The sequence below is a fragment of the Adelges cooleyi genome, unplaced genomic scaffold (assembly GCF_023614345.1).
Source record: "Adelges cooleyi isolate 19-005CV unplaced genomic scaffold, UGA_ACOO_1.1 ACOO_flye_CR_arks_rails_tigmint_CR_PRNA_249, whole genome shotgun sequence".
Classification (NCBI taxonomy): domain Eukaryota; kingdom Metazoa; phylum Arthropoda; class Insecta; order Hemiptera; family Adelgidae; genus Adelges; species Adelges cooleyi.
In genome coordinates, this window is record NW_026095914.1 from 388,649 (window position 1) to 402,924 (window position 14,276).

At 27.1% G+C, this 14,276-nt stretch overlaps 1 protein-coding gene and 1 long non-coding RNA gene across 2 annotated transcripts; both read left to right on the forward strand.

Moving 5' to 3' along the window:
• Positions 1–9,356: 9,356 nt before the first annotated feature.
• Positions 9,357–9,861, forward strand: LOC126837441 (uncharacterized). The gene is made up of 3 exons (XR_007685519.1): positions 9,357–9,480; positions 9,546–9,686; positions 9,748–9,861. It is a non-coding gene; the product is annotated as an uncharacterized LOC126837441 (long non-coding RNA).
• Positions 9,862–10,513: 652 nt separating this feature from the next.
• Positions 10,514–13,537, forward strand: LOC126837427 (uncharacterized). Its single transcript, XM_050571331.1, has 6 exons — positions 10,514–10,553; positions 11,021–11,206; positions 11,733–11,806; positions 11,926–12,148; positions 12,405–12,526; positions 13,370–13,537. The coding sequence occupies exons 1-6, from the start codon at positions 10,514–10,516 to the stop codon at positions 13,535–13,537; spliced, it is 813 nt and encodes a 270-aa protein (XP_050427288.1).
• Positions 13,538–14,276: the final 739 nt, after the last annotated feature.

The following is a 14,276-nucleotide window of genomic DNA, read 5'->3' on the forward strand; positions in this document are numbered from 1 at the left end:
TGTACTCAACCCTTATATGTTTTTATTATAAGATCCATTGAAACTACCGTTGTGTTTTCCAAACTTGATGAAGGGAAATTCGTTTTTTTTTTACATTTATACATATTTTAAAAAATGTAAGGAATAATCTACTAAGCAACTTCGGTCCTTCGAATAAAATTATTTTTTAATAGATTGACAGTATTAACAATAATATTTAAGAGATCCAAATGTCTAATGAGCAATTTTTATTAAAGTATAAAATAAGACATTAAATTAAAACACTGAATAGCAAGCAGAGCTGTGCATTATTCGAAAATAAAAAGTTATCTAAATTATCATCTAAGTAAAAAATGATTCTAATGAAAATGATTCGAATAACTTTAAATCATATTCAAGTATATTGGAATACATTTCTAGTGCGGTTTTCAACTAAATTTTTTTAAAAAACATGATTTTGTTTAAATATGAAGAAAAAGAAATACTATTTAACTACGCTGGAAATTTTTTCATACTGGACCAAATCCTTCGAGTAGCAACTCTATAAATCGAAAACTTGTCAGGTTTTAGAACTCAAATGTATCCATAACATAATATTAGACGAAGGAAAAATTTTGAATTGATTTGATATATTTCTGTTTCAGTTACTTTCGTAGTGTTATATTATATTGCTAGCCAATTACACAAACGGTGGTATTATTGTTGCTATATAATGTGAATAATAACAAAATAAAACAAATTAACATTTTTATCGTTTATTGTCATCAATTTTTGAGAGTGAAACATCTAATTAAAACGTGCAATTGGAATTTCCCCACAGGGAGATTGCTGTTATTTTTCGTATGTGACTCTTTGAGAAAAGACAGAGTTGTAATATGTAATTTACTACTTTATTAATAATAAGATCACGCCGAGCGGCGATTATAATTCCGACCATAATCGGTTCCATTTGCATATCAATCATACATTATATTATAATACAACATATATTCACTTGACGTTATAGTAATAGTAATACTAATTAATAATTACTAATTTAAGTCGGTTGTGTGCATTTATAGATAATCGTAAAGGACGACAAGACAATAAAGATAGTTCTCAATAATTAGTCACTAATTAATAATGCATTTATTTCATTGCGGCAAATATCGATATCAAAAAGAATGATCTCCGGTAAGTTTGTTATTATTATTTTTTAATTTACACTAATTTTAGATTTAATGATATTTTATTTGTTATTATTATTTATATTTAATATACTTATTATTAAAACATGAATAGTGTGTGGGGGGGGGGGGCTTACGGGCATTTGCACCAGCCAATTTTAAAATAATAATTATTAAGAGAAAATTTAGTATCTTAATAAAGTCATAGCTAATGAACAAATAAATGAAAATTCAAAATTCAAACGCTAAAAATTTTTTTATTTTTTGTCTACAATTGTATGTAATTAAAAACATATGTTGCCATTAAAAAACTAACTAAAATAACCTTTTTTGGCCTTCAAGGATTGGAAAAAAATATTGTTCAAAATATTAATATATTTCGAGAAAATTAGTGTCTTATCCTTAATTAATGTACTACGCTCTACTACCCTCTATGTACTACGCTATTATTATATATAATATTATTGCATTTATTACATGCAATTGATTTCAAAAATTAACCAAGAACAATTTTTTTTTTGAGGAAATGTCAAGTATTTGATGTTTCCGATGAAATGGAAACAGGCGCATTGCCGAATGCCGGGTCGAAAATAAATGAGTTATTTACAAATAATCTGTTAACGTTTAGTATTCACTCTAATAGTCTGTTTGTTTCAGGAATGACATATGTAAAGCAACAACACACCTCCAGAATGAATAATTGCCCAGAGTAGGCAAAAAAATAATTTTTAAACATTAAAATTTTTTTAAATAAAAATAATATTATATTTTACTTAAGTTTTTTTATTTTTTTCCACAAGCCGATATGGGGCACCAGACAAATATATTTTTATAGAATCTGCTGTTTTGTCATTTGTGGCTTCTTAATGGTTTTTCATATTTTTAATAGATTCTGTAACACAAATTACAATATATGTTCTAAATAAATCAGTGTACCACCTAAAAAGTATTAAATAACTTCTATGAGCGAGGCATACAATACTTAATGGTATCGGACATTCAGTATGATGGTACTTACTAGTGCGGTATCTGATTACATTCCTGTATTAAGTAAAAATACTTTATTAATGTAGGATGTACTATTTGATTATATTTATTTTGTGTTCGTCACAGTTAATGATTTAAAAGTTTTATTAAGTTTAAACTGAAAAAAATTTATGTGTTCAGCGTTAACTGTTATTTGATTTTTTGTAAGATTCTTAAAGAAATAATTACTAACAGATCTTTGACCTGTGTTTATATTTTACATTTCATTAATAAAAAGTTAATTAATAAAATCTTTACAATAACTATAAATCTCATAAGCCACACTTTAGATTCTCTATCTAAACAATTACTAAAAATAATATAAAGAACAATTCTTACCCTTTTTAATTATTTTTTTTTTACTTTTGATTTTTAAATTACTTGTTGTGCACGTTTTTTGATTAATTTACTTATTTTATGAATAAGTAAGGTGGTGGTTAATTAGTATGGTGGTTAAATTGTATCGCAAATAAAATAACAAATTCAAAGAAAAATCCTATCAATTTAAAACAACCATTATTCTAGTAGAAGGGCCATTAAAAAGGGTAAGATTACTGCGTCAACTATATATTAAAACATACAGAAAACTATATTTTGTTAACATTATAAATCGTTTATTTAGGTTTTAGCATTGGGCATATCATGTTCAATGGTATTAAGTATTTAATAATAAAAAAATGTTGTTTACTTTAAAAATTATTATAATCTGTTGGTTATTTTATTATTTGTTTTGTAGGAAAAATTATAAAAATCAATTTTACATTTCCCGTATTTTTAGTTAAGTATTGTAATTTATTAAGTATGTAATCAATAAAATGATTAATAAAATAAAAAAAACATTTTCTTTCAATAAAATATTTGGTATATTCAAATTAGGTTAAAAAAACCAAACAGATAATAATTTATTATCAATGCGTGTATCAGATTTGCCTAATCAGAACGTCGTCGTATTGTGTTATTATTATCACAATAAAAACTGTAGGTCGTTATGTGTAATTCCATACCATACAAATAAAATAGAGTTATCTAACTTATACTTCAATTCTGTGTTACAATATAGTTGTTACTCGTCAACGAATATTCATGCATAAATGTGTATATTAAAGTGTTAAGCCAATATTATTTAAAAATAGCTACTACAAAAAAGAAACACGTTGATATGATTGGTATTTGATAGAGACGTCAAAAAATGAACACCATGCCACATAGCTTACTTTTTCAGCATTTTTATGAAAAAAAATGTTATGGAAGATTTTAACTTGAAAATACTTTTTACATGGTGTGTTAAAAAACACATTTTGAATATATTCGCCTTACAAACTAAGTTTTTTTTTAAATTTGTAATTTTTAAATTACACTATATATTAGATGTAATTATAGTTCTTGTATTAGAAAAATGCGCAACAAACCGAAAAATAAAAGTCGAGGTAGATATTATTGATGGATGGAGGGTCGAATCTGTAGTTGGAGAAAATTGACCTCTTGACATACCTTATACATTATATGGTAATACGTGGGTTTTTCCTGTCGACTACCACCAATATTGTCACTAGACAAGTCGAAATTCAAAGTCATCGAATGCATATCAGATGATACTAATTTAGGCGCAATTATTAGCCAAGGGTACCCTAAAAGCAAATAATGACCTATAATACTAGTATTTGTGTGTGTTCACTATTCGTTATAAAAACAATAGTAAGTTATTACTTTCTATACAATTTGGCATTATATAACCATTCTTGCATCCTTCAGTACATGCGCCGGAGAATATATTACATTCATCAGAAAGACAATTTTCTGAACACTTTTGGTTACAACCGAATCCGTAATATCCCCGAGGACATTCTAAAATAATGGCATCATCGTTTTGACGTTGTTTTAAAATGAAATTGGTCAGTAAAATTACCATCTTCACAGAACTCGCCAGTGTATCCAGAAGTGCACTGGCATGAGAAAATGTTTGTACAAATCATCGCTCCTTTGCAGTAATCTTCCTCCATTGAACAAATGCCGGTACAGTCAAAACCGAATTTATTTGGCCCACATGCTAAATGTACAAGAATTAAATATGTCATTAAAATTATTCGTCTGAGAAATGTCTACTTTATTTACCAAATGCACAGTTATCTCCTTTAAACCCTGGTGGACAGACGCATTTCTTATTTACATATATCCCTCCGTTATTACACGGCTTGTCTTTTGGAGTTGGCCAATACCCATAATTGTTTTTACTTGGATTTTCTATGAAAACAACAAATTAATATTCCCTACACGTTATTTGTATTTTAAAATAATGTTTTTTTTTGTACATTAAGTTATGCATTGTGTGTAATTAAAACTTACAATAGTAATTTTAACTTGAAAATACTTTTTACATGATGTGTTAAAAAACACATTTTGAATATATTCGCCTTACAAACTAAGTTTTTTTTTAAATTTGTAATTTTTAAATTACACTATATATTAGATGTAATTATAGTTCTTGTATTAGTTGGAGAAAATTGACCTCTTGACATGCCGACTTCTCCAATTGATGAAGGAAATCAACATAGGTAAGAATGTATGTTTTAATAGATACAATAATACTCATACATAAAGTAACAAACAATATACTTTATAAACTACATACTAAATATAATCTTTATAATACTAACTATAAACAACATACTTGTCAATAAGAAGTAACCGGTTTTTTTATATCTGACTTTAACGTATTGTTGTATTATTAATACATGTTATTACAATTTATAAAAATGTACGTTTATAAAATTAAGGAATAATTTTTTATAATTTATATAATTAAAATTTAATATCATAACTAACAATTTTGTTTATGAAATAAAATATGTGTTTTACTTATACTTGTATTATATGACGTTTAACAGTTTTCTTTTTTCATAAATTACTTTAGTACTAAATATATGTTACTAAAATTTCTTTGTAAGTCAGTTATTTCTTTTTACAAATAATATATTTTTTCATCAAAATCTATTTTTGAGAACAATAACAAATTATATAATTCATGTTAAATCGCCATTTTGTCACCGTCAATAAATTAATTATTTTATCTGTGCTTGAACTTTGTTTCGATTTTGTTAACTTTGTCCATTAGTTTTTAGAAATTGATGGATAATATTATACTCTTTTCTCCCTTGATAATTTGGTCTCATAATTTTTGTATTTTGTCTAACATTTTACAAAATTTTATCAATTTCAAGTTGATATAAAAAACGATTCTTTGTAGAAATATGCATGAATTTTCGGGGAGTAATAATGATTTTGAATAACTATATTTCACTTTTAAAGTGAACAAACTCTGGGCCGTTGCAGCAACGAGATGGAGTAGAGACGATACGAAGTGCTATAAAATGAAGACTAAGAACAAAACGATTAAAATAACAAAGACAATTTTAAATAAGTCCCGATCGTTTAAGAGTAGATAATGTGTGTCAAAAGAGGTTCACTACAAATAGAAATAATGTCCGTCATTTTGCGAAATCCAACACCTGTAATTTGAACGTGAAGCCGTCGCATAGAAAAACTACAATTAAAAATCTAGATACTAGTAGTTATGTGATTACTACAATCGACAACACCCGTTTTAGTTGCAATGTCTGCTTGAGATCTTTACCGTGTGAATTTAACCTGATAAGATATAAGGGCGAAATGCCTTTCAAATGTATAGTTTGCCATACAATTTCTACCCGTAATGAACACCTCAAGAAACATGTACTCGTTAATACTGGTGAGAGACCATACAAATGTACTGTCTCCGATAAATAATTGGTCCTTAACGGTCACCTCAAAACCCATGAGCTCGTGCATGCAAGCGAAAACCGTTTAAATGTATTGTCTGTAATATATATTTTTTGCGGAAGTTCTTACCTAAAAATAAACGAGTGTGTTCACACAGGCGAAAAGCCCTATAAATGCAATGTATGTAAGACATCTTTTGCTTTTGACGGTAACCTCGAGTGACATGAACTTGTGCATACAGGAGAAATATCTTTTAATTGTAGGTTCTGTAAAATTTCATTTGCCAAAAACGTTATCCTTAAGAGACATGAACTTGTGCATACAAGACAAAAGCCTTTTAAATGTAGTTTTTGCAACATATGTATTCACACCGGAAAGGCATTATACAAATGTAGCGTTTGCGAAAAAGTTTTATACTAATTTTGCGGTTGGAAAATACACGAGTGTGTTCACACAGGCGAATAGCCCTATAAATGCGATGTATGTAAAAAATCCTTTAAAAAAAAAATGTTACCTTATAGCGCATCATGCAAGATTACATAAATAATACGTCATAGACTTCATGTTACTATTTTGCTCTTAAGAATCTTAATTTTGTAAATTTTTTTGTGTTTTTTCCGGTTTATTTGTTTCAATTATAGTTTAGCTATAATTGACGAATTAATTTTGCAAATTATTATCATCGTCTAACCTAACTTAATATCGTTTTAAAATTTATTTTCTATATTATTTATAACTTTATTTTTTAATAATTATTTTGGATTGAATTGACTGTTATTAATATTTATGTCTGTAACGATTTGTTAAAATAGTTCTTTGTAAAAAAAAAAACAGTATTAGTTCTTTCATACAATCATAGTTACAGGATATAAATACCGTCATCAACAATATTATTATAATGAAAATATTTTTCAAGTACCCGTTAGCTCGGTTTTTTCTTTTTATTAAGTTTTCTTTATTTCAATGTTGACTACAGATTTATGAGAAAATTGTCAGTGCAACAATTTTCAAACTATAAGTTTCAAAACTGTACATTAATAAACAATGAAATAAAGACAAATTTTTCCATCCAATACTCCAAGTTTAGTTATGCATATTGATTTCCAGAAAACATAATACAAGGTCATTCATCGAAAAAATTAAATTTATTATTAAACCCTATAAGATATTGAATGGTTCACGGTAGAATGATCGCTCTGTATAGTAAAAAAGAACAGTACAATAATAAAGAACACTTACACTGAAACTTTTCAGAAATAACAAAAGGCCGTATAAGTAGAGTTTTTAATTCCTGCTTTCAAGGGTTATGTGTAACAGAAATTTAACAATAGTCATAGATTTCATTAAAAAAATATAGTATAAAAATTTAAAATACACATAACTTTACCTTAATGGTTAAACTATTTATATTATTCGTAAAAATAAAAAAACATCACAAAATATTTTAAAGTAATTTTTTCAACAACTGCAGCTAAATTTAAGAAAAAAAATGTCTTGATTAAAAACATTTTAAAATTGCCTAATCGTTCAATGGCGTATAAAAGACATAAGTTAGAATTTATAAATTTAATATAATATATTATATATAATATCTTAGAATTCTAATTATGTAAAGTTGGCTAAACAAACATAAACTTATTACTACTACAAATTATAATAAAAAGAAATCTTCCTATACTAGATAACTTTGTAGTTATTATTTTTGAACAATACATTGCACTATAATGGTTGATAAAATAAAAAATTTAGTTAGAACTAAACTTCTAAATTCTTATTTTTGCTTACATTAAAACTATGAGTTGCCTTCAAAAATATCAAAAATTAGATTCTACAAAAGGTCCAACTGATGACATCATATCATATTTTTAGTACTTAATTCTTAAAAAATAATTAAATTCTAGTTTTTATAAATATTGATAGTCAGTTTCCCTATCTTAAAATTAAGATTTCCGAACATGTTTAGGCATGATTTAACTTTTATCTGAGTGTATCATTATATGTTTTTTAAGAGTCCCGGATTGTGAAAATGTCTTCTTACATACATTACATTGAAAAGACCTTTCACCCGTATGTGTCTTTGTGTGCTGATTTAGATTTCCAGATTGTGAAAATGTCTTCTTACATATATCACATTGAAAAGGCCTTTTACCTGTATGTGTTATTTTGTGCCTATTTAGATCTCCAGATTTCGAAAATACCTTCTTACATATCTCACATTGAAAAGGCCTCTCACCAGTATGTGTCCTTTTGTGCTTATTTAAATCTCCAGCTTTCGAAAATTTCTTCTTGCATACATCACATTGAAAAGGCCCTTCACCAGTATGTGTCCTTTTGTGCATAATTAGAGTTCCAGATTGTGAAAATCTCTTTTTACATATCTCACATTGAAGAGGCCTCTCACCTGTGTGTGTTCTTTTATGAATTTGAAAAGTTCCATTTCGTGAAAATATCTTTTTGCATATCTCACATTGAAAAGACTTCTCACCATTATGTGTCCTTTTGTGCTTCTTTAGAGTCAAAGTTAACAAAATCGAAACAAAGTTCAAGCACAGATAAAATAATTAATTTATTGACGGTGACAAAATGGCGATTTAACATGAATTATATAATTTGTTATTGTTCTCAAAAATAGATTTTGATGAAAAAATATATTATTTGTAAAAAGAAATAAAGTACTAAAGTAATTTATGAAAAAAGAAAACTGTTAAACGTCATATAATACAAGTATAAGCAAAATATATATTTTATTTCATAAACAAAATTGTTAGTTATGAATATGATATTAAATTTTCATTATATAAACTATAAAAAATTATTCCTTAATTTTATAAACGTAAATTTTTACAAATTGTAATAACATGTATTAATAATACAACAATACGTTAAAGTCAGATATAAAAAAACCGGTTACTTCTTATTGACAAGTATGTTGTTTATAGTTAGTATTATAAAGATTATATTTAGTATGTAGTTTATAAAGTATATTGTTTGTTACTTTATGTATGAGTATTATTGTATCTATTAAAACATACATTCTTACCTATGTTGATTTCCTTCATCAATTGGAGAAGTCGGCATGTCAAGAGGTCAATTTTCTCCAACTACAGACTCGACCCTCCATCCATCAATAATATCTACCTCGACTTTTATTTTTCGGTTTGTTGCGCATTTTTCTAATACAAGAACTATATTTACAACTAATATATAGTGTAATTTAAAAATTACAAATTTAAAAAAAAACTTAGTTTGTAAGGCGAATATATTCAAAATGTGTTTTTTAACACATCATGTAAAAAGTACTTTCAAGTTAAAATTACTATTGTAAGTTTTAATTACACACAATGCATAACTTAATGTACAAAAAAAAAACATTATTTTAAAATACAAATAACGTGTAGGGAATATTAATTTGTTGTTTTCATAGAAAATCCAAGTAAAAACAATTATGGGTATTGGCCAACTCCAAAAGACAAGCCGTGTAATAACGGAGGGATATATGTAAATAAGAAATGCGTCTGTCCACCAGGGTTTAAAGGAGATAACTGTGCATTTGGTAAATAAAGTAGACATTTCTCAGATGAATAATTTTAACGACATATTTAATTCTTGTACATTTAGCATGTGGACCAAATCTATTCGGTTTTGACTGCACCGGCGTTTGTTCAATGGAGGATGAATATTGCAAAGGAACAATGATTTGTACAAACATTTTCTCATGCCAGTGCACTACTGGATACACTGGCGAGTTCTGTGAAGATGGTAATTTTACTGACAGATTTCATTTTAAAACAACGTTAAAACAATGATGCCATTATTTTAGAATGTCCTCGGGGATATTATGGATTCGGTTGTAACCAAAAGTGTTCAGAAAATTGTCTTTCTGATGAATGTAATATATTCTCCGGCGCATGTACTGAAGGATGCAAGAATGGTTATATAATGCCAAATTGTATGGAAAGTAATAACTTACTATTGTTTTTATAACGAATAGCGAACACACACAAATACTAGTATTATAGGTCATTAAATAGTCATTATTTGCTTTTAGTGTACCCTTGGCTAATAATTGCGCCTAAATTAGTATCATCTAATATGCAATCGATGACTTTGAATTTCGACTTGTCTTTTGACAATATTGGTGGTAGTCGACAGAAAAAACCCACGTATTACCATATAATGTATAAGGTATTTTTTTAATGTTCATAACATTACTACCTTGTTTACGCTATTTTAAGTATGACTGTAATAAAATGCATGGAAAGAAGGCAGTATAATACAAGTTAGAGAAATTTAGAAAGTATTCGCGGTATACAGTATACTAGTAAGAAAATAAGTTTAAATTCATAATATTTTGAAGGAAGAGTTAAAACTCGGAACTGGTTGAATGTAGATTTGATACAAATTATATTGATTAGATTTGTGGATTATAATATTTAAAGTAGCTGTAAGTAAGCTGCGTGACAAAAATTTGCCATTAAGTTAAGGAAAAACTGAATATTCTTGCCGACAATGAAATATTTTAGATAAAACTCACAATCAGATATAATAAGAACTTTGGAAAAAATCTATGAATCGTGTAAATCTAAATGAATGGAATCATTCAGGATCTGATCATGTACGTAAGAGGTATAAATAATATGTGAAATAACACACAATATTAATTAAGCTTAGTTGGAAAAAATTAATTGTTATTCGACTATAAATTATGTAAAGACACAAAATAGGAAAAAAGAAGAAAGCGGTGTTGTAAAATAAGTAGGTTAAAATTATTTATACTCGGTTCAAAATAAGAAGCGATCTCAGCGGCTATCTGAAAGCCACGTAAAAAAAGGTTTACAGGTAGCCGCCGAGGTCGCTTCTTATTTTGAACAGAGTACAATTAAGCATAGATGGGAGATGATTGATCAAAATTATTTTTGTTACTGTTATAAGTGAAAAGAGGCTCTTTTATCAGGGTCGAGTATACGTTTTAATATAAAATACTTTTCAAATTTTTATTTTGTAAATATGCACGTTGTTGTTTGGAAACTGCACTTCATGTATTACATTATTATGTTGCTTTTTAAGTACACATATTTTTCCATTAAAGTCAGTTTCGAGTGAAGGAAATGTTCAATATACGAATATAAAATACATCCAACAGAATATTAGTAATATAACAGACACCATTAATGGGCTAGCATTTGATACGTTGTACAGAGTCGGCGTTGTATTATTATCAGAAGACGGGAATTTTAACGAAGAAATAAAAACAGCTCAGTATATGACCACATGTTATGGTATCTATATAGTTTTTTTTATTAGTTTAAAGCATAGACTATAATAACAAATATAGTAAATATTTTTTATATTTACTGGCGCCTGTTACGTTTTTAGATCTATTAATTATAGGGTCGTATCACTGGATAGCTTCCCTACTCATAGTCTACAAGTCATTTATTACATTCTTAGCATATTTTCTTATTCTATATTTTGTATGTACAGATTGTAAATGTTATGTTAAAAAAAAAAATAAAATAAAAAATATCTATTACTAAAAATTTGTGTGGTGTAGTCTATTGTATGTTTTACATAAGTAAATGCGTTTTTATAATATACAATGTTTGTTATCTCTAATTTTGGTTTATTCCGTTAGTTTGGAATTAGTTTGAAAAAATCACTTTCCACCATTCTAATAATTGGAAATCATACTTTCATCAGACATTACTTTCAAATATCTTAACCACTCAATACATATTATTTGTGTCCAATACATTTTGTATTGGATATATTTTCAAAGGCTAAATATGTTTTATTGCAATTTAGAACCGGTTGACGTTATTTATGACTTGATGCTACATAGCAATGATCCAAAGACAATAACCGCAACTTGGAAAAAGGTAATCATATTTATTGGAGTTCAGTAGTTAATGTATTTCTATAATATTTATATGATATTATACAGGTTAGAGAAAATAAAGTATTACGTTAATTTATTCATTTTTTTTTTATTGTATAGCACACTCGACGAAATGAGACCGAATGCAAAATATACTATCATTTAACACTTAAGTTTAACCATACCATAGTGTCTGAAAACCAAATTAGTGAAGTTCCGAATATGGTTAACTTTACAAATGTATTGCCTGGTTATCTTTACACTGTTGAAATTCGAGCGTATACAGCATTAGGAGCAATAAACCTGACAGAAGTAGCTCATACAAGCACTGAACCAAACAAAGGTAATTTATTGGATTTTCAAAACAATTAAAAATTAATAACTAGTTAAGTTTTATATTAAAAAAACAAAAAAAAACTGTTAATTTTTAATTTCTATTAGTGTTTTAAATATGTATAATGAATAAAATAAAATTATACTCTATCATATCATGTGACATCCCCACAAAATCTGACGTATCACACTTTTCCAACTTTTCAGATTTTGTTGTTGTTGTTTGTTAAACGATATTAAAAAAATGTTTGAATTTTAAATTACAGGTAATATTATTATAAGAAACATCATAGGTAAAGCTGATGCTTTTAACCAAAGCGTTCGTTTGACATGGGAACTTGCAAATTCATTAATAGGAGACTCAATAAATTACACCATTAAATATAAGGTACTTCATAAATATCCATAAAAATTCAGCCCGTAAAACTCTCTCTTTGAAAAAATTTTATTCCACAACCATTCCTTTATTCACTTTGCACACATTCATATTTGTATTTATAATATCCACCTCTGCTTTGATATTACACTGTCTTTTAAATTCCTGTACTCTTTTAATCCTTATCTCTATCCTTATATCAGTCCTTTTTTGGATAGCTTGATATATTTTATTATAACTTATATAGCTTCTAATTTGTTGTCCTCAATATTTGTCTATTTATAATCTTATTTATTTCAATAGAAAGTTGGTTTTTTTATCTAGAAAGTATTTTTTTTAAGGTTAAATACAATTTATCTAAAATATTATAGGTACACAGATATTTTAGTTGTTCTCTTCATCCAGTTGAAAGCAATTGGACAACAGTTAATATTTATGGCCGATTGATGTATGAAATCTTGGACTTAACACCGAACACACAATATATAATAAACGTTGAACCTAGTATTAATTCAGAGTCATTGGAGAATGCAGTTTTTGTTAAAACACCAACTTCGAGTAAAATTGGATTTCATAAAATCTAGTATTATGCTCTTGTGTTTTAAGAAGAATTAATCAACCATACGATTTTACAGCACCAAATTTAGCTCCTGTTGTCGACAAAAACCAATCGTTATACATAACTAATCAGTCTGTCACCGTCAAGTGGATTTTCGATCAAAACCAATGTACCAAGCTCAACGGATTTTTTTCAGGATACCATTTAATACTGAAGGCATGTGTACACATTTTTATACTGAAAACCAATAAACTATTCAATCGTACTTCTAATCATTTTATATATTAATTTTGTAGAATTTAGAAAATGATACCCAAACGGTAGATGACACAGAAATTAATACCAAGGAGTATGTTAACCTTAATCCAAACACAAAATACGAGATACAAATTTACATAAAAAATAATAATGGATATAATCCCGATTACATGCTAGCGATACCATTTAAGATGAAAGCACATTGAAAGATATTTGGAACGAACTATTAATTATTTAAAATTGTTAAAATAATACTTATTATTAGCCAAAAGATACATTTATTAACAATGATATACAAGTAAATTCCTAGATACAATATTATACATATCGTTCACGTTATCTAATAAATCTGTCTTATTAATTATCATTTAACCCATTGTTCCTCTATAAAACATTTAGTTTTTTAAAACAACAATTTTGAAAAGTAACCCCTCCCCTTTTAAAATCGTGAAAAATACCAACAAAATTTACATTTTTTTCAACATAAAATTACGACGCTTCATAATTTTTTTTGAAGAAAGTCTTATTAATTACAAATTTGTATGGAATATTTTGTAAGCATAGTACTACTGATATACATTGTCAACCCAAAAAAAATAGCATAAACCATTTTCCCTAGAAGGGATAGATATTTTTTATTTATTTTTTTTTTTAACCTAAATTTTAGTAATTGAGATTTGAACATTTTACCGAATATAGATCTAAAATGGGACTATTTATAACATAAACGATTTTTTCAAAAATGTTTTGTTAAATTTTTTTGTATTAAGAAAACCCCCCTCTCCCAAAAAAGGGGATAATTACATTTTGACCGTAGTCAATTTCTAGGTTGCTACGTGTGAGCGAATCAACAGTCACCATCTAATGAAAACATTTACATAAAACTACAATATTATTCTTTTTAGTCAAACAGTAAGGAGTTAGTTTCACGACGTTAAAGACCAA